General features: G+C 37.6%; 2 protein-coding genes and 1 pseudogene across 3 annotated transcripts in view; 2 read left to right on the forward strand and 1 right to left on the reverse strand.

The window, feature by feature from the left end:
* Nucleotides 1-20,379, forward strand: part of LOC146475649 (ras-like protein 1) — a 491,817-nt pseudogene that overhangs the window by 262,978 nt on the left and 208,460 nt on the right. The gene's annotated exons all lie outside the window — the stretch shown is intronic.
* The window catches only part of LOC146475652 (uncharacterized), a 417,346-nt gene that overhangs the window by 175,067 nt on the left and 221,900 nt on the right, over nt 1-20,379 (forward strand). The gene's annotated exons all lie outside the window — the stretch shown is intronic.
* LOC146475653 (CUB and sushi domain-containing protein 3-like) overlaps nt 8,660-20,379 on the reverse strand; it is a 101,653-nt gene continuing 89,933 nt past the window's right edge. Inside the window, exons 16-18 of the mRNA XM_085116066.1 lie at nt 19,883-19,954; nt 14,228-14,299; nt 8,660-8,806 (exon numbers count right to left, since the gene is read on the reverse strand). Of these exons, the coding sequence (XP_084972192.1) occupies nt 8,701-8,806; nt 14,228-14,299; nt 19,883-19,954 (250 nt within the window). The 3' untranslated portion in view covers nt 8,660-8,700. The remainder of the gene's footprint in view (nt 8,807-14,227; nt 14,300-19,882; nt 19,955-20,379) is intronic.

The following is a 20,379-nucleotide window of genomic DNA, read 5'->3' on the forward strand; positions in this document are numbered from 1 at the left end:
CCTATTGTGATTATAAATAACTGATTAGCAATTAATTCCAAGGGGAATCTGTTTGTTAATCGGTCTTACGACAGTCTTCACTCCACACGCAACTTTAGCTACACGGGTGTGGCCATCACGTCCAGAATAAACTTAAACAATGCGCCCTAAAGGCCAACGTCCTCTTGGAGCATTTGGCTGAATCACAAGAACTACATCTCCAAATGTTAGGTCTCGGGATTCTAAAGTCCACTTTGGTGGGCTGTTAAGGGCAAAAACACATTCTTTGAGCTTTCTCCCCCACACTTGTGAAATAATGTCCTGAACCTCTCGCCATCTTTGACGCAAATGAAAAGTAGTGGTTTCAACAGACTCAGGGGCAAATTTTCCTCCCATTTGGCCATGCAAGAAATGGTTAGGGGTCAATGGAACATCGTCTCGCGGATCTAAACTCTGATAAGTCAACAGACGGAAATTAAGTAATGACTCCAGCCCTGTAAACATCGTGATCAGCTCTTCATCGGTCACATCTCGGTGTCCTACAACGGCATAAATGGATTTCGTATCTTCTTGCACCATTACTTCGTGGGCTCCTCCAAAATGTGGGGCTGCTGGTGGATTGAATGTCCATGTTTCTCCAAGTTCAACTGTCTTGCTCTGAAACTGTTGTCGGTATAACTGGCCGACTAGTTTCTTTAATTCGCCCACTTAACCTACGAAATTCGTGCCTCTGTCGCGCTTCACTTCCTTAAGAACTCCACGCCGACTGGTGACGGCATCGTTATGACATTCGCACAGCCACATCATAAGCTTGCTGAGAGGCATCAGCAAATATCACGATGTGCTTTGAATTCACAGGCTCTGGAAATTCGCAGACAACGGGGAATCTTCACCTTTCTCAGACTTTCTAAAGTGCATATGGCACGAACTTTTTTTCTGTTTTTTGTAGTTCAACATATCTTACACAACAACTCCAGAGTTTAAAAGCGAGGAAAATTTCTAAACATCCGGGGTTTTTTGTCCAAAATCCCGCTGGTTTACACTGATATTTGTCCCGGGGACTGGGATCTAGTTAACTTCAATCGAAGTTGCTTATCACGTCACAACGTTGACATTTACAGCAAAGATCTCTCTGTTAACGCGAATATCTCGCTTAAGAATGTTGTCATGCTTTCTTTTGCTCTAGGTGAAAATGTAAACAATGCCGTGACGACACATTGGTAGACGCTCTAGAATTCCGCTGTTGCCACGAAGTAACTAGATGACATTTTTGCCACTGTTGGCTGTTATACTGCTCGCGATTTCTTTGCCGAGTGAGTCATATATTGTGTGTTTGGTTCTCAGAAAAACAGACGTTTATTTTCAATAAGTGAAAGGAAACGAGAATTGCGCCATAATTATCTTTATTAGATAGTTATTAATTACAAAGTAACTAAAAAATGCGATTATCTTATCTCCAGAAGAGCTAACGAAAAAGAAAAATAACAAGGCTATGTCAAAGAAAACGGACAAATGCATCAAAATCCACTGCAAAAGAAGGAGGCTTTTTTTTAGCAGTTGTGAGAATCTCCGTACTTTGCTTCAAATATCGAACCAGATGAGGAAATTCTGGCTCCCTTATCTTTATCTCATTCTTTCTTTGTTGCTGAGCTTTGGTCTGCAGCCTTTGCCCATCGATCTATTTTACCCTTAATGCGATTTTATTAAAATAGAAGTACTAATTTATTCCAATATTTGCTCTCAACTATGAATTTATTTGATAAGTTCTTCCCAGATAGTAAAGTGGCAGAAATTATATAGATAAAATAGAGTTTAGGAAAACGTTATTCATAGAATGTATGAAGCATAAGCGGCAATGGAAGATAACGTCCTTGGTAAGGTAGCATAACATCAGTCAATCTTAACTCAAAACGTTTTTTGCTTGCGTGTTTTTGGTATTATTATTTTATGTCCGAGAATGGTAGGCGAGCTCGTATTTCTGGCAACGACCTCTTTTTCTTCAAAATACCTCAAGAAATGTCAAAAAGTCAACCATAAATCATAAATTTACCTAACCTTTTTTAGAAATACCTGATGGTCTGTGGCATATCTCCACATCATGGATCAACACAGAAAGTAGTAAGAATTTAGAGGAGACGGTGGATTAAAAGTGATGTCCAATCCTTTAATTGCGCTTTGAAAGCCAAATGGGCGCAGAAGTACCTTGATGACAACAACCAAACAAAATGGAAACTGTTTTTATTATTACTAAGAAAAATGGCAACAAATTACTTCTGACTAGTAACTTAAACCAAGCTGATGTAGCTGGTCTGAATATTCAAGATATTTTCACCAAAGAGGTAATTGAAATTTGGTCAAATCTAAATTACGAATAAAACCCAACATACATTGGAAATTCACCGATTTAGTACAATTCCCTTAAAAGGATTGATTATTAACCTGTCTTTTATCGACATTGGCCCCGTGCGGGAGTTAGTCAGGTCAAAGACATTTTAGATTATACGTCCGATTTTTTAAATGATGAGGACTTTAGGGACTGTGCAATAATTATCAGGAGGGGGGGGGGGGGGGGCTGAAAAACCAGAGGAGGGGGCATTACCTAAAATTGCTGCCAAGATAGGGGGGGTCAAAGTAAAATCACTCATTTGACAGAGGGGGGGCCTTAAGTTTTATTCGAAATGTAAATAAACTTAAACGCAATTAAAGATTCTCAATACAGGCCTCATGATAGACTGTAACAAATATCAATACGAACAGCTGTTAAACGATTATTGAAAAAATTCCATCAAAATGAAAAGATAACTGATTAATTTTAACCCTTCTTCTATTTAATTAAGCTGACCCTATGTAAAGCAAAAATCATGCACTTGTTTTTTAGCATCCCCCGTAAAACAATGGGAATCAAACAGATCTCGTAGACAAGCTTTGTCGGTTTTTGATGTGAATAAAAGTAATGTTTCTTCATCGACTGAATCGATTTGCTGAATACCATACATCTCTGGCTCATAACAAAGTTCAACAGGCTCTCCTCCCAAGGATCTAAATATAATGCAAGCCCTTTTTCGTCTGTTATTTGAAGCGTTAAATCTCCTGTTTTATGTATTTTTTTCTCTGCTCCTTTCTCTTTCTGGCTTCAGAAGTTTTGGATTTTGAGCCAATGTGGTAAGCACCCCGGTACTTAGCAAATGCTTTGTTTAAATCTTCAATCAAGCGATCAATATCCTTCTCGATACCAAATGTTACGTAATAACGTTTATCATTATTGAAGCTGTGATGGCAGCTCAGTCCAGGCTTGAGTTTACCAGCGTTTTCAGAGAAGAGGCTGTCGTCGTGTTTTGATATCTTATCTTTAATGGCTTGAAGCTTAAGCTTGATTTTATTTGCCTCATTTTTACATCTAGTGATATTACTGTCATCATGTGGGTTTGGCTTGTAGTCATCACAGATAAATCTACCGGCACAGGCTGGATTGTCAGACAATAGATACTGAAACCTATTTTCCAGCTGCTCAATGTCCACTGTAATGTTATACTGAGAAGTTAGTCGATTCTGGTATGTTAACCTCTTCCAACGCCAACGAACTACAGGAGGTGTGTGAGAAGTTGATGGTTGATGAAATCACTCTCAAACGTTTTGTTCAACACCGTGAGTTTATTGCATTGAAAGCTAAAAAAAGGGAAGCTGAGCGCAATACCCTTCCAGACATTAACTGGAAAGAAGAAGATGAAGTCAAATCCCTCACAGCAAGACAAATTAAGATCTATCTTAAGCAGAACAATCTTCCTGTATCTGGAAGCAAAGCCGTGCTGGTAGCACGTGCTCTTGATTTCTCGCAAACTGGAACACGAAACAACAAGAGAGTTAATGCCAATGACAGTGACACAGAACTCCTATCCAGTGATTCTGAATGCGACTCTGATTCTCACTCAAGCACTTCCGAAAACAACTCTGAGTTGGATTCAGATGACTCCGAAACGGATGGCTTTGTTCAACACTCATATGAGGTATTATTTGTTCCAGACGACGACATCCAACAAGTAAGCGTACGCTTACAGTAGCATGACAATATAAAAGGTATGCACTTAAAGGCATCTGTGGTAATGGTGGCGGCGAGGAGTGAGTGCGTGTGTGTGTGTGTTGGTGGGGGGGGGGGGGGGGTGGTGGTGCGACGTTATTTTTAACATAACAGAGGGGGGCTTAGAACTAATTTTTTAGTTTTGGAGGGGGGTACTGTCTAAGTTTTTGCTAGATAACTCTGGTTTTTCAGCCCCCCCCCCCCCCCCCCTTCCCCCATCCTGATAATTATTGCACAGTCCCTTAAATCTCCCTATGAGGTTAAGACACTTTTTTAAGGTACTACGGTGTTGTGTCTGCCATGGCAAAATTAAAAAAGTCTGTTCAGGATCAGGTTATGAAAAAATCCAAAAACCAACCGACTTGTGGCGAAAAGCTACTATCATCTTCAAACTTTTGCAAAGAAGCCTATAAACTAATCGTTAAAGAAATCACTTCTACACAAGCTAAAAGCCAGAGAAAATGGATAACTGACTGCGGAATCTTCGAAAATTCGATAAAATGGAATGAGTCATATATTCTCCCCTTTTATTGCACTAGAGAAACTAAACTTTTAACTTTCCAATTTAAACTTCTTCACAGAAGAATTGCCACTTAAATTTACCTCTATAAAATAGGTATTTCTTTAACGGGCGCCTGTACCCTCTGTGAACGAAACACAGAAACCCTGATCCATCTATTCTGGGAATGTGCTTTTGTTCAAAATTTTTGGCAAAACGTACAATACTGGTTGATACAGCATCTGGCTAAGCCTCAAGACTTTTCTTTGACCCTACCTACCTGTCTGGGTTTAGTCGATAACACTGTGAATATACTTTTCATCATGCACTTCTAATTGGCAGATATCACATTTACTGAATTACTTATCCAAAACTAAGAAAACCCTGCCAAATCTACATACTTTTTCGCAAACCTTCGTAAAGTGCCAAGAAATTAAAAAAAATGTTTTGCTTACAAGACGAACGCTGTTAAGAAATACAACTTAAAATGGAACTGTTTCAAATAAACTGTGTCTTCAATTTAACTTTTTTGTTTTGGATGGTCCCTTGATCGCTACTTAATCTTCGAATTTTCTTTTCTAACTCCACTCTTGTTCCAAGACTTCTGCGTTAGGAGTGCGGGCTCTCTCTTCTTTTCTCTTTCTGTTTCGTGTCCTTCGTCTTTTTTGTTTATCTTTTCGTCCTTACTTTTAATTGAACGCGTACAAATCGTTAATAAGTCGTAAGTAGTCGTAGTGCTGTATATGTACCCTTAAAAAGGGACTGTAAGTAGCACAAATATTCTTTTATAAATAGTATAAGTATCGTATTGTACTGTACTGTAGGTATTGTATTGTAAGTAGTATATGTAGTATAAGTTCACTTCTGTAAGTAGTGTGGACATTGTGAGTACTTTTAGCTTTCTAAGTATAGTAAGTATTGTAAACAATGTAGGTATAGTTATTGTGGTTAGTATGTGAGTACTGTAATTAATGTTAGTAGCGTTTAGTATTGTAAATGACGTGTCATGTAAGGCAATAAAAATTGTTATAAAAAAAAAAGAATTTAGAGTAAAGGTTCATATTCTAAATCGGCACTCTAAATCCCCATGGAATCAAACAATGATTTTCCCTCGTGCACCACCCTTGTAGCACCACTGATTGTTATACTGAACCACACACAGCTCACAATTCCTCGACAGCTAACATCCAAAACATCACTTCTTGGATCTCTTTAATTATCTTGCCAGATAATGCTTTGCATTACCACAACGAAGTTGCACAACAGTTTCTTTAAAGACTAACCCCTTTATTTACTTCCAATAACCATTGAATTTACAGCTCATTTGGGTTCCTGGAAAAGTAAACACTGAAGTGGCTATAAAATATGGGGTAGTTCAGATAAGCTATAAAATTTTGAAGAACATATATAAATTAAAACTTTACGAGTAGGGAGAAGCGACGGCAAATGGTGTTCCTCCGCTACTCTTTTACATAAAATGATGAGATTTCTTTATGATGGACAAATGGTACCAGGGTATTGCTGTTTCAAAGAAAGAAGCACTCTTAAGGCCGCTTTACACGGAACGACTTCGTCGCACGCGACCTGCTTACGACAGGCCTAAGACACGAATTGTTTCGTGTAAATCAAACCTACAACTCGCTTACGACTGTTGTGCTCGTCACAAAAAATGTCGTAGGAATTTTAAAACATGTCTCAAAATCCTACGACAATCGTAGGTATAGGCAATGTTGAATGACGAGTGTTGTGTGCGACTTTTTGCATGACGCGAGCAGCGCGCGCTATAGAAATCGCATGCGACAGTGGTAAGCAAAAGTTGTGCCGTCTAAATCGGCCTTTAGCTTCCACAGATAATTAGCTGCATATTGATACACGTCTATGTTTGTGTGATTTGGGAAGCAGAAGTCATATAATGTTTAAAACACGAGCAGCAGTGTTTTATCGGGTGCGCCTCGTAGTTTTAGACCCGATAAACAACATGCTGCGAGTTTTTTGAACGGCTTCAAAAACATTCCTGGAAAAGCGGGTGTCAAAGAGAGGTCATTACAATGATGGTACTGGGAACGTTGGAAATTAGCATACTAGAATAACATTAAACACTAAATACTAATAAGAAGGAGGTTTTTATCGGGTTTTAAAACCACCCACGTGATGTTTTATCGACCATTTGATAGGTCAATTAGGCTTACGAATTATTTATGAGTTTTTGAAAGCTAGGCGAGTAGCCAGGGTTTGATTATCCGACTTTTATTGGCTGTTGCAGCCCCCTTGCGAGTTTGTAACGGTTTTAAAATACAATGTGCACACTGTGTTTTATTGATTGATTGATCGATTGCTTGCTTGCTTGATTGATTGATTGATTCTTTTCCCTCTCCTTTCCTGTCAATACACACAATTTAAAAATTCAAACGATTTTTCCGATAACAATTACTCTTTCTTCTCGCAATTAGTTGTTCTATGTTTGCTCATTAGAGCTCCCATAACAAAAGAGGTAAACGACAGTAGGATTCGTCAGCCACTTTAGGAGACTTTTGGTTATATAAACAGGAAGTGACTTTCATTTTTTTACAGCAAAGCAATATCTTTACTGAAAGTAAACGAGAAACACGCTTCGTATGATTAAATGCGACTTTCATCATAACTACATTAGCACAAGGGATATTCGGCTAAATAACAATTGAATCCAAGTGCTAATATTTGCTTCCCAAAATCTCCCTTGCTAGATTCTTCATGGCACGTAATACTGAAGCTGGTAAAGTATCATTACTAACTGCTAAAATATTATAAAAATTGAGCAATCAGAAAGACCAAGGGGACTGGAATTGCGTCAGATCGATAAATATAGTTTCGTAAAAGAGCTGAAAAATAACATCGCTCCTATGAACTGAAAGTCCCTACGTGAGAGGCACACTTGAGTAGTTTGAATCAATGTAAAATGGTGCTTTCTCTCATTCTTTCTTTATTGGCAATTGTCTGCAATAAGTTGTATGTTTGGTCTTTCTTTCTTTCTTTCTTTCTTTCTTTCTTTCTTTCTTTCTTTCTTTCTTTCTTTCTTTCCTCCGTTTCTTTCTTTCTTTCTTTCTTTCTTTCTTTTCTTTGTACCCAAACAAGCTATGGGAAGGAGTTATTACACCAGCTGCTATAGAAGCTTATAAACATGATAATGTTAAGTATATGACACTAAAACGTCGAGGGTATAATGCGTCCCAAAATATTTTCTTTTAGAGCAATAAATAGACTGTTTTCAAACCTCTATTTCCCCATGTAATTGTCAATATCGTATGTTTGAATCGAACTGCAGGTATCTTGGTTGATAATGGCGAGCGCAATGTGGCGAGTGCGTCAAAACTGACGAGGGGCTGGCAGGAAGGGGAGGAAAAGACGTCTCATTCCTTCTCTCCCCGACGCTAAAGAAACTGACGAGGACTCCCAGGTTGCGCTCGCTATTAAAAACTTACATGGCGGCAGTTTCGATCGAAATGTGCTATCTCAACAAGCACAAAATAAAGGCATTGCAAAGAGTCTAATTAGTAAATAAACATATGACGTGAATGAACGCAATATTTTTGCCATGTTCTCTAGAAAGCAGTCTTCTACGATCCGCAATCAATTGAATTTTAAGAATGTTTCAAAAACGTCGAAAAGCAAGAAACTTTTATTGTGTTTTTAAATAACATTCACAATGAAATTTCTGAGGCCTTTACCAGTCAAAATTAGATGGAATGAATTACAGTAAACATTAACAAGTCAGACTAAACATTGTGCTTAAAATTGTTTCTAAGGTGATTTTTGAACAAACCGCATGGTATATTTAAAGTATGATAATTATCAGCCTTCGAGCGAGTTCTTCGGTCTTCATTAATATATGAGAGACAGCTTATTATTGTATTACTTTCAGTATAACGCATTACCATAATCTGAGGCATTGTGTTGCCAAAACACATCAGCCTCACAAACAAAATTGATTAAAAGAAATATAGCTTTGCCGTAATGACCACTCATTAGTTTTCCGTCTAACTCATGATCCAAGCTCTCCTACAAATCACCATACAATTCTCACAGCTGACGGAAAGTTCTGCTGTGGTACAGCCCCAGTATATTCACTATGTTTTAATCAACTAACATGACTGTGAAAACTTTACTGGTCTTACGCGCAAACAAAATTATATCCAACAACTTTCAGATATCTCAACCGCGTCAGATTTGCAAATATCTCCTTAGGCAGTTCTAAAATTTTGTTCTCTGACAATTTCCTATGGAGAAAGAAATTGGAACACTTAAATTTACAGTTTTAGCCTTGAAATCATCAAACAATACATCATGAGTATTGTATATTTAAACATGATAGTTTCACCTTTTCTATCAAGAACATTTTTTTGTTGTCGAAGCCAGAAACGGTAGCTTTGCGGAAAAAGAAACTCCGACCCAGCAATTCCAATGGAAGGCATCAAAAAAAAAAAAAATAATAATAATAATAATAATAATAATAATAATAATAATAATAATAATAATAATAATAATAATAATAATAATAATAATAATAATAATAATAATAATAAAAAATAAAATTGAAAAGCACTTTCGCATCCCTTTTCCTCCCTTCCCCAAAATGGCGTCCTTTCCGTCAAAAGCTTATTTTGATTTTCGTAATAATGAAATTAACTTATTCAAAAGGGTAAAATAAATCGATTTGGGAAAGAGAAGAGTAAAATGGCGAGACTTGGCTTGGCGAAAATTAAAATAGCCGCGTGTGAGTGTCTCATGTTATTTTAAGCTTTAAGCTGCTTGAAGCGGAAAGGCGGCGAACCTGGTGCAGCTCACTTATGATTGCTACAAAGCGTGTCATTTTCTTTGTCGTCGAGTTTTGTTATGGAAGGACTTCAAAGTAATAAGCTGAATCTCCTAAACCTTGATCGGTTCGGCTTTGTTGTAACAAACTCCAGTAAATTTCAATTGTTAAAGGTCGCACGACGTCACGCTTTAGTTTCAGTTTATTGTTTTTGCAATAAACTGTACAAATGCAAAAAGTTATTAATTATTATTTAAACAATAATGGCGAGGAAGCCAAAGGTAAGCCACCGGGCTGATAAAGAATGGGCTTCCTCAGTTAAGTAATAAGAACAAAGTATACACATGGGACCAAATCAATGGCAAAGCAACAGTAAATCTTAAAAAATATTACATAGTCATATTGATCATAGTTTGGCCAAAAAAACGAAAATGAAAGTAAAAAGCAGAGGTAAATAAATAAAAGCACTACGCTATTTGAGTTCATTCATTTGTAACGGTCGCTACTCTCCGTTTGATTTAGCCCTATTTTAATTAAAAAGGAATATTCGGCGAGGGTAACACAACTTGAGGTTTTTTGTCTGATTACTTTTTCTATTTCACCATATTACCACATTTGATAGCCCACCCGTACAGCGTTAGTTTTCTTAAGAAGTAGTAACGTATGCGATGCGGAACTTCGTCTTTACGTGACCCTCGAGTGGCAAAGGAAAGAACATAAAATTGTGAATTACAAGGACGGAGCCTGATAGAGGGCTTCCGTAATCGTTTCTTGCAGCTTCGTCGCCCGCTATTTTAAGATTGCGCCATTCTTTTGTTTTTGTTCATCCTCTCATATCACGCTACCCTATCTTTGAAGAAAAATACAACTGCTTGTAGTCTTCCTTTTTGTGGTTTGTGATTTTTACCTGTTAGAACATCATTTTTCTTTGTGCAATTCCAATAAAATATGAACAGTTTTTGCTTTGGACAACACAAGAAGTTTATGAGCGGCATCTTACGATAACATTTTTTAAAGCAGAAACATTTAATGTTGTCACCTGTATTCGAAGATCGTTCTGTGGCTTGTTTGGCTCTTATTATTATTATTGTTAATGACATAGTTGTATAAGCTAATACAGGTTTGTTTGCCCGGATGTTATAGCTAAAATAATTAAGCTGAAGAAAGTTTTATAAAAAAAAAAAAAGATTGTTATTGCCTGAATTTAATAGCTGTTGTTGGAGTTACAAAAATGCTACCTGCATTTTCCTTTTTCGCATTCTAAACCACATATTTTCCCGTCCGAAAACAAAAGGTTCTAGTTTTCCGGTGATCAAAATTTTGAGCAGGCATTTTGCCGAAGAACCTTTGGGTTTCCCTATTTCATGTTGTTTATTACTTGCTTTTGTCATAGTAATGAAAAATTCATTAATCTCTTTCTTGTTAAAAAAAATGTTTGTAATCGATTGCGAAGTATCGATATTAAATATATATGAAATTTTGAGTTTTCAGTTTTGTTTTCAGTTAAACTAGTATCTAACATCACATTACATTCACTATAGCAAGCTTCCCTCAAACTTTTTGATGAGGTGCATTCATCTTGAACGAATCTTTTCTCACGTCTCCAAGCGAATGATATGAACACCATACATATTAGGAGATGTGCAGGCCATGTAAGTTGTTACAACGAAATAAATAGGGAATATTTTCATTTAACTTTTAATTACTTTCGAAATATACCTTACCACTAAAAATCTTAAGAAGCAAAGACAATGTGTTCCTGTGCTCTCTCTTTTTAAAGTGAAAGAATTCGTTAGGTTGGTCAATAGGAAAGTGGTGCCAGGGTATCGCCTGATTCAAGGAAAAAAACGGACTTTTCCAGGGACAAGTACCTGCTTATAATAAGCGCTTGATGGCGTCCGTTGTACTTACATTGGAATAGTATCGGTTAATTATCATCATATACGTAATGTGAATACGGAGGACGAATGTATTCGCACGGAAAGTTGGTGCCAAAAAAATTATTTTATTAATCAATTGTTGCATTGATAACAATGTTGATTTTTTAGGAAGCCCAAAATGTATCCCATGTGTCGCCCATGTTTTCTTTATACTCGCTTGCTTTTCCTCTCCTCTTTTGTTTGGAGCATCAGCGGGATAAAATAAAAACATCAACCCCATAAAATCACTCAACACCGCACAACATAAGTGAAGTTTTCTTGTCTAGCTCATTATAACACAGGTTTGTATCAGAAACATTCTGAATTTATGGAGTATTTCCCCCGCAGCTAAAATCAAACGAAGATCAGCGGTCGTTACAAAAGTGTGAGATCAAATAACGTGCGACCTTTAACAGTTCGTATTGACTGCTTGTGCTTAAAACAAAGCCGAACCAATCAACAATCAGGAGATTCAACATTTTTCTTAGAAGTTTTTCCAGGCTTTTTAGCAAGCATCACTGAGTTTTAGAAGGTTGGACCTTTCTTGCCTTTAGGCTATAAAGATTAGGAAACAATCAGCTGCTCCCAAGCACTACAGGTTTTACCCTCCCTTTCCAATGCCAATGTCTTACGTTCACCCTTCATATACACTCGATTGCAAAAACGTTGACACCTAAAAAGCATAAACGGTGAACGATGAGACCCAACGGATTTGTGGGTAGTGTCTGAACAATAACCTCATTTCCATAATCAATAATTTACCATTCTCATTTCTTGCAAGAAAGAATACAGTGCTAACTTAATTATATCGAATAATTTTCTACCAAATATTGCTTAAGTTCATTGAATGATTTGAACTTAGGAAAATCGCGATATCACTCAAATTGGCTTTTGTTGGCCAGCTTGGACACTTTAAGGAAAGCTTGGACAGTATCCATCATTCACCACGTGCAACTAATTTGGTCCAGTCAACCGTCGCAGGAGAATAGAATATTACGCAAATAAATTTAGTACACTTATACCCATAAAGCCATTGGGCTTCATCGTTCACGGTTTATTCTTTTAAGGTGTCAACGTTTTTGCAATCGAGTGTATACCAAGTCGAAATACGATTTAATATTTGAATTTTCAGTCTTGATACTGCATACAATAGATTTGACCCTTTATCAATTTCCAGTATCAGAAGTATCTCTTCCGTATTTTTTTTTTTTAATTTTGATTTTTTTTCCTTTCTTTTCTTTTTCTTTTTCTATTTTTTTGTGTTATTTATTTATAATGTTTCCTTTCACTTTCTTCTCGCAAATAGATGTGCTTTTTTCCCCCAAAACATTTTAACAAAAAGGAAGTTAACGCAGCTCATTTTGGCCAAGATACGTTACCAACTTCCGTTCGATAGTTAGTGACTAGCCGTCAGGTTTCCATTAGTTATTATACTTGTCAATCAAAACAGTGTTTCTCAAAAATTGTATATATACAATGCCTCTATTGGATATTACAATGTTACGCGGTTTCTTTTCCAAGTGAGTTAGATAATGTGTTAGTTTCTCAGGAAACAACAGATGTTTATTTGCGATAAGGAAATAGAATGCAAGATAGTGTCATATGTTTGATCATTATAAGTCAACTATAAAATGCGATTAAGAAAATTTTATCTTATATCTAGAAATACAAAGGAAAGTAAAACTAACAAGGCTGTGTCGAAATGGACGAACGCAACAGAAACCGTTGCAAAATGAGGACTTTTTCAGCAGTTCTAAGAATCGTGCGTACATATCGAAGTACTAAGATGTTCTTTAGCTTTTTTATTTTGTTTTCATTCCGTTTTACGGTGCTAAACCTTGCGCTGCAGCTCTTGCCCAGCGATCTATTTTACCGCTAAGGTGATTACCTTGGAATGAAATTCATATTTGATTCCAGTTTTTGCATTTAAAAATGACTTTGTTTGATCATTTCTTGCCAGGTCGTGTGGTAACATAAATAATAAAGATGAAATAGAGTTGATAAAAATGTTATGCATGGGATGCATGAAGCATAAACAGCGAAAAAGATAACATGAAGCACATTGTTAATCAGTATTGAACCAAAACGTTTCTTGCAAGCGTGTTCACAGAATCACTATTTTCAGTCCCGAAATGATGGGCAAGCTCGTATTTCCGGGAATAACTAATTTTTCTGTTGTCAATTTTTTTTCTAAAAAACTTTAAAACATAAATAGGATAATAGCTAAGTAAAATTACCAAGATAACAAAAATTGCTCATGGTGCTCGTTTAGGATAAAATAATAATTTAGTAATCGGCTGGCTTAGCTTCAAGGAACACATCCTGTTTTCAGCGTGCGCTCTCGCATCAGACGCGCGTTAATGACACTAAATTTATGCGCAGAAAAAATGCGCAATGCAGTCCAGTGGAATTACCTAAAATTTATGGTGTGGCATCAAGCATTTAGCAATAACATTAGGCAACGCATGTGCGGTTCTGTTTTCCGATGTTCACAGCATGTTTAATTTAATCCACTCGCGATAACTTATCATACCGTCTTGCTATCGTTTTCATACACTCACCACTGGTTTATAAACCAATATTCAGATCACGCAGTTTGACCTTAAAACATTCGGTACAATGACCACGATGAGGACTCTAAATTTTATCTCAACAATTGAAGGAGAAGGAAGCTAGACTGTCAGACTTGTTCCGAGGACGAGGAATCAAAGCGTTCCATGGTTACGAGAAAAACTGTTGATGGTCTTAAAATTGCAAAGAAGAAAGTTACCCACTTCCTCTAATAACCAAATATCATACAACTTGATTACAACCACAGTAAAGCACAGTTCTTCATGTATCCCTTTCAGTCCCCAATCCTCCCAGGACATCCACCTGGAATGCTGAGAATGCGCTAAGTATATTGTACAAGAACGCATTTATATTGACAAAGAGCAAAATAAAACATTCCTCTGTGTGGTACTTACAGCCATTGAAGGGTAACCAGGGAAGAGAAAATACCCTCTGGTAAATCCTGCAGCTGGTTATTGTGTAAATATCTGCAATTTACAAAGTTTGAATGTTAGTTAATAGTCCTACTGCTCAATCATCTTGCTTAGTTTTGTAATCTGTGACAGGCTGACGTGAAATAAATAAATGTTTATTGTCAAACTTCGTAGGAAGAGCTTCACGCTTCTAACAACCCTCAAAATTACATTATGACACAATAATAATAATAATAATAATAATATTTTTTCTTTGTTGCTTGATTATTAATAGAGCTATAAAACATAATAAAGAATCACTTCATTGGAAACCTTATGGCAGACGCACGAGTGACAGGCACAATAATGCATGGTGGCGAACTGCGGAGGAAGATCTTAAGGCCATGAACCACAGCTTGGTCACTATTAAGAAGCTGGCCAAAGTCAGACAATGGTCAGAAGACATTTGTTACTGCCTTAAATTACCAGCCGACATATTGGGAATTAATTAATTAATTAACTAGCTAACTAACAAACCAACATACAAACTAACTAACAAACTAAATTAAATAACTAACTTACAAACTAACTAAATAACTAATTGTTAAACGATAGACTCGCTGTGTATAAAACAGTTTTTTTCTCTGTGAGGAGATGAAGACGGAAAATACTGTTGAAAAAAGAATGCACAGCTGAATCCCAGTTTTACAAAGGAAAGATGTAAAGGCTAGGATTACACTACAAAACTACAGTTATTTTCGTTATTTTCATCTTCTCACCCGTTGCAAATGAAAATCCGATCGGGTATTGTGGTATACTTAAACTTCGACGTTTATATCGTGATAAATCTAATGTTACCCAAACAAATAAGAGGAAATGCGTCAACTCTTCAAAACACGCGGCTATCCCGATTCTATTGTCAACACCGCTCTCAAGAAATCGGTCGACAGTTAACACTCAGAATTCAAACCCTATGACTATTGTCCACGTAACTACGCAATAAAAAGCATTATTTTGACTACAGTTGCATCTCCTCTTTTCGTTGTTTTCTCAACTGGAGTTTTTCTGACCAAAATATATTTTTTTCTTTTTTTTTTATTCCGAGCCTCGTAAAGGGGAAGTCGGGTGAAGGTCTAACGCTGAACTAGAAACTCCCTTGCTCAGTTGCGTTTCGCTTCTGATTACTCGCAGCGTCGATGATTCTTGGGGTCGTTGTCTTACACTCTATAGCTGGTGTAGTTCACTCATCTTTATTTTAACTTTTTTTCATTTACTCCCCTAAAATTTAAAAACCTCATGTTTTAAACTGAAACCCTTTTAAGGGTTAATTGCTGGCTATTAACTTTTAAGTTAATAGCCAGTGATTAATGTTACCACGGGTATTAAAATTTTTGGGCAGAAAACATCCCTCAAAATTTTGATTTTAAACCTCATGAGTCGAACCAAATTTTCAATTTAAAACATTTTTATCATTTTTATCATATTATTTATAATCATATAATAGTTCTTTTGACTTATCTGTTCATCCGTATATATTTGATTTATGTAATTAACCTTTATTGAGCTGGCCAGAATACTGCTTTACTGTAATCACCCTCTCAACTTATCTTTAACCTCTATCTATTTTATATGTAACAATTTTTCTTTTGTTCTTACAACCCTTCCCCTCCCCCAACCCTCATTTTGACACCAATAATGCCACAAAAGGTGCCAGTGAATCTATCCGATTATATTGTCAATGTGAAACGGTGCTTTCTTTCTTTCTTTTATACCCAAACAGATTGCGGGAGAAGTAATTACACCAGCTGCTATAAACAAGTTAATATTAAGCATATGAAACTTAAACGTTGAGGGAAAAATACGTCGAAAATAATTTATTTGACGGATCCAAATCGACTGTTTTTAAACCCCTATCTGCCAAATGTGAAAGTTGAGATCATATTCTCTGATCGAAATGATGGCAGCTTGGTTTATAATGGCAAGTGCAATATGGTGTGAGTGCCAAAACTGCCGAGCAGCCGGCAGGGGGGTGGGGGAGAAAGACATTTAACCCCTTCTCCTCCACGCTATAAAACCTGACAAGGGCTCCCAGGTTGCGCTCGCTATTAAAAACTAAGACGGTGGCTGCTCAATCGAAATATGATTTGTCGACAATCACACAAAAAAAGAAGGCATTGTAAACAGTCTTATCACGATGTACAGGCCCGCAAATGATCCCGGCCCGCAAATGATCCCCGGACCGGAAATGATCCCCAAATTGAACTGCAAATGATCCTCGGACGGGAAATGATCCCCAGACATGGACTGCAAATGATCCCCGATCGCCTCACCATAGAATATAGAATGGAATGGACTCAAATTTCGACAGTGGATTTAAACTTTATACACTTCTTTTTTTTTTTCTTTTTATTACCAGTCGTTATATTAAGCTATCTGGATGCAAATTTTACAACTTTAAAAATTATAATGTAGCAGCTCAGTGCAACAGAACAATTTACTTTATATAAACTGGAACATACATGCCAGTTGTTCTCTGGGGTGTGTCGCCTGAGAACAATAAGCAATTGGGTGCGTCACCTTTGCTTCGTGATCCAACTAACTCTGATATCTTCAGAGGAAGATTTTAAACTGGGCCATTTTTATCTCGGGTGTATGCGTATCGCCAGTAAAGGACGAGCAATCGCGTGTGTCGCCTTAGCTTTGCCGTGTTTAATACTCGCTGCATATCGACGATAACTTTATTGAGGGGGGTGAATAGGTCTACGGATCGGCGGATTTGTTAAATATTTTAGCCCGGATTCTGGATTCGGAGCGAAATTCTAACGGATCTGCGGATCCTATGATCATAGCGGATCGCGGTTTTATCCGGTTTGGGGCCCGGATTTTGGATTTTGGATTTTGGTTGTTAGGAAGTTCAAGTTTGTTCTTTTTTCTCGTATCTGCAAGATTTCGTTTCGATACAGACGTTCGTTTCATAAATATTTCGCTGATAGTCATCCTCAACGCTAAAACACAATATCACGCAAGGCAACTCCAACAACTGAAGTCGCCTTGTATCTCGCGTATCATCTAATTAAAGCTAACGCGGCAAACAATTTGCGATTTCGGATTTAGTTGATTTTTTGAGCGGATCGACGGATTCAGCCATTAATTTTAGCGGATCGGCGGATTTACATACCCCTATTAACCCCCCTCTTTATTTTACTCCGGATTTTTCAATTGTTCGGAGGTTTTTGACTGAGCCGGAAATAATCGACTGCACGCAGTGAGTGAATGTTGATTGCTGTGAAGTTTTTACAACGGGTGGGACTCGTATTGCACCGAAAATGTGGTTTTAAACTGTCAACAGTACTCCCGTAAACAATAGAGGCCTCCTGTAGTGATCGAGGAAAATTTTTGATGGCAAAATCGGTTGCTAAGGCAGGCGGCTTGCCATGGAGGGGGGCAATGGTCTTCTGCAGGTCTATGCCAAGGACAGTGTGTTTTGTCAAAAAAAATAAAGAAAGACTGGGAGTCCGACCAGCGGCAAAACGAAAGCGAAAGACAAAATCAACATATTACACGATAACGTATTGGACGACCGAGGCTAAAACGTTATGCTTTTAAGATTAAGATCTGATTAAGCCTGGTTTACACGTACGACGCAAGGATAAGAATAAGCACAAGCACAAGGATGTTTACACGTGCGATAAGCATAAGCATAATGTGACATACGCAAGCGCAGAAGCAAACCAATTAGGCGCAATCGCGAAGCCGGGCTGCCTTTTGGAGCGAGATTTGATTCCAACATGGCGGAAAATGGCAACGCATGAGTAACTAGATTGTACGCTGACAACTTGTCACTGTTTTTCAATTTCCTTTCCTTGCGCTTATGCTTATGCTTGCGTCGTCCCGGTTTACACGTACGACGTAACAACGCATGCATAAGCACAAGCACAAGAGAATGGAAATCGTTCCATTCTCTTGAGCTTGTGCTTATGCTTGCGTCGTTGCGTCGTAGGTGTAAACCGGGACGACGCAAGCATAAGCACAAGCGCAAGCACAAGGAGCTTATGCTTGCGTCGCACCGGTTTACACGCAGGTTTCTTGTGCTTATGCTTGTGCTTATGCTTATGCTTGCGTCGTGCGTGTAAACCAGGCTTTAAGAACAAAGGCGACGATAATGGGTGTTGACCGCCATCTGAAGTGCATTGACCGATTCTCCTTCCTTTTTCGAAAAAAAAGAAAAGCTTGCGAAAGTCTTGACTGACCCGTTTTTTTTTTTAATTTGGAAGAGTTTTGTACAATTTGTGCACATTTTAGGCATTGTACTAATGGTTTAAGTAAATCATATACATGTATGTTACAGTTTATAGGTAAATTGTTCTGTTGCACTGTGTTGCTATATTAAGTTGAGAAATTTGCATGCAGATAGTTTAAATATAACGACTGGTGTTATTAAAAAAATGTATGAATTCTATAAAGTTTAAATCCACTGTCCAAATTTGAGTCCATTCCATTCTATATTTATGGTAAGGCGATCGGGGATCAATTGCGGTTCAATTTGGGGATCATTTCCGGTCCGGGGATCATTTGCGGGCCTGTATCACTAGGTGAGCTTATGACAAGAATCGACGTTAAAATTCTGGCATGTTCTTTAAAAGGCAGCCATCTACGATCCGTAATCAGTTTCACGATTTTTCAATACCGTTGAATATTAGGAATTGTTTTTCAAACAAACGTTGACAATAAAATTTCTGAGATCTTTCCAGTCAAAATGAGATAAAATGAATTACAGGAAACATTAACCTCCACCCTGTCCCCTTTCTCCCTCCCACCGCCGTAATCTCAGGTTTTGTAAAAAGAAATATTCTCTGAAATTGAGGCTACAATAGGTTTTCTTGAAAATTTCGTCAAGTTATTAACCTTAATATCGAATAATATACGAGAGACATGATATTGAATCAGGAATTACCATAACCTGGAACATAGTGTTGCCGAAACACATTAGCCTCACAAACACAATATGATTAAATAAAATATACCTTTATGATACAGTATGACCACTGATTAGTTTACCGTCTTACCCATGGACCATGCTTTTCTGCAAATCATTATACTATTCTCATGGCCGACTGCAGGCTTTTCTATGGTACAGCCCCAACGTGTCTGCTATGTTTCTTTCACAGGGGGTGTTTACATGATACCGGCGCGACTTTCATTCCGGTACGAGTTCTCTCCAGTTCCCTCTTGTGGCTCTGTATTCGTTTACATGATACCAGCACAAAATCTTGTACCGGAGCGAGTCATACCGGTGCGAGTTCACCCCGGTAACTGTACCGGGGCGAGGTTTTCATTCGGGTACGAAAACTCATCCCGATGTCATGTAAACGCGGTACGGCTGTTCGCTCCGGCATGAAATCACTCTCCTGGGAGTCTAGACCGGGTAGCGCATGTGCAGTCATCGATATCCAATCCAATATGGCGTCACCTGAGCGTCACAATCACGTCGGTCGGAATGAAGTGTCCATTCATGTAAACACGGTATGAAATCGCAATGTCATATCGGTTTTAACCTCGCACCGGGGCGAGTTTTCACATGTAAAAACCCCATTAAGGTGCCTGTAAAAATTTATTCTAGTGTTACGATTACAAACAAAATTATATCCAACAGCTTACAGCTTATTCAACGACGACAGATTTGAAAATATCTCCTGAGACAGTGTTTGAATTTTGTTCCCTGACAAATCCCTATGGAAAAAGATCGGGTCACTTAAATGTATAACTTTAATCCTAAAATCATCAAACAGTACATCATAAGTCTCAAAACGTCAGTTTGACCTAATTACCCAAGATCTAAATTTATGTAAGTTATACTTTGAACCCCCATTTTACGATAAGGCAAGGGTAAAGCAAAATAATTTCGTTAAATCGGGAAATCGTTGAAAACGAACTCCCGATTTAACGATTTGGCGGCAAAGTAATCAAATATATCATTGTATCGGGATATGGTTAACAATTATTTTTTGAAAAGTGCAATCAATAAAATGAATAAGTTTCCGTAACTTGATATCTGAATTGTATGTATTTTATTCAATTGCAATGGGCAAATGAATCACAAATGCAACAACCGAAACACAACATAACATCCTTGCACAGTATTTGCAGTGCATATA

Source organism: Pavona decussata, unplaced genomic scaffold, assembly GCF_977016875.1.
Source record: "Pavona decussata unplaced genomic scaffold, jaPavDecu1.1 SCAFFOLD_84, whole genome shotgun sequence".
Taxonomy (NCBI): Eukaryota; Metazoa; Cnidaria; class Anthozoa; order Scleractinia; family Agariciidae; genus Pavona; species Pavona decussata.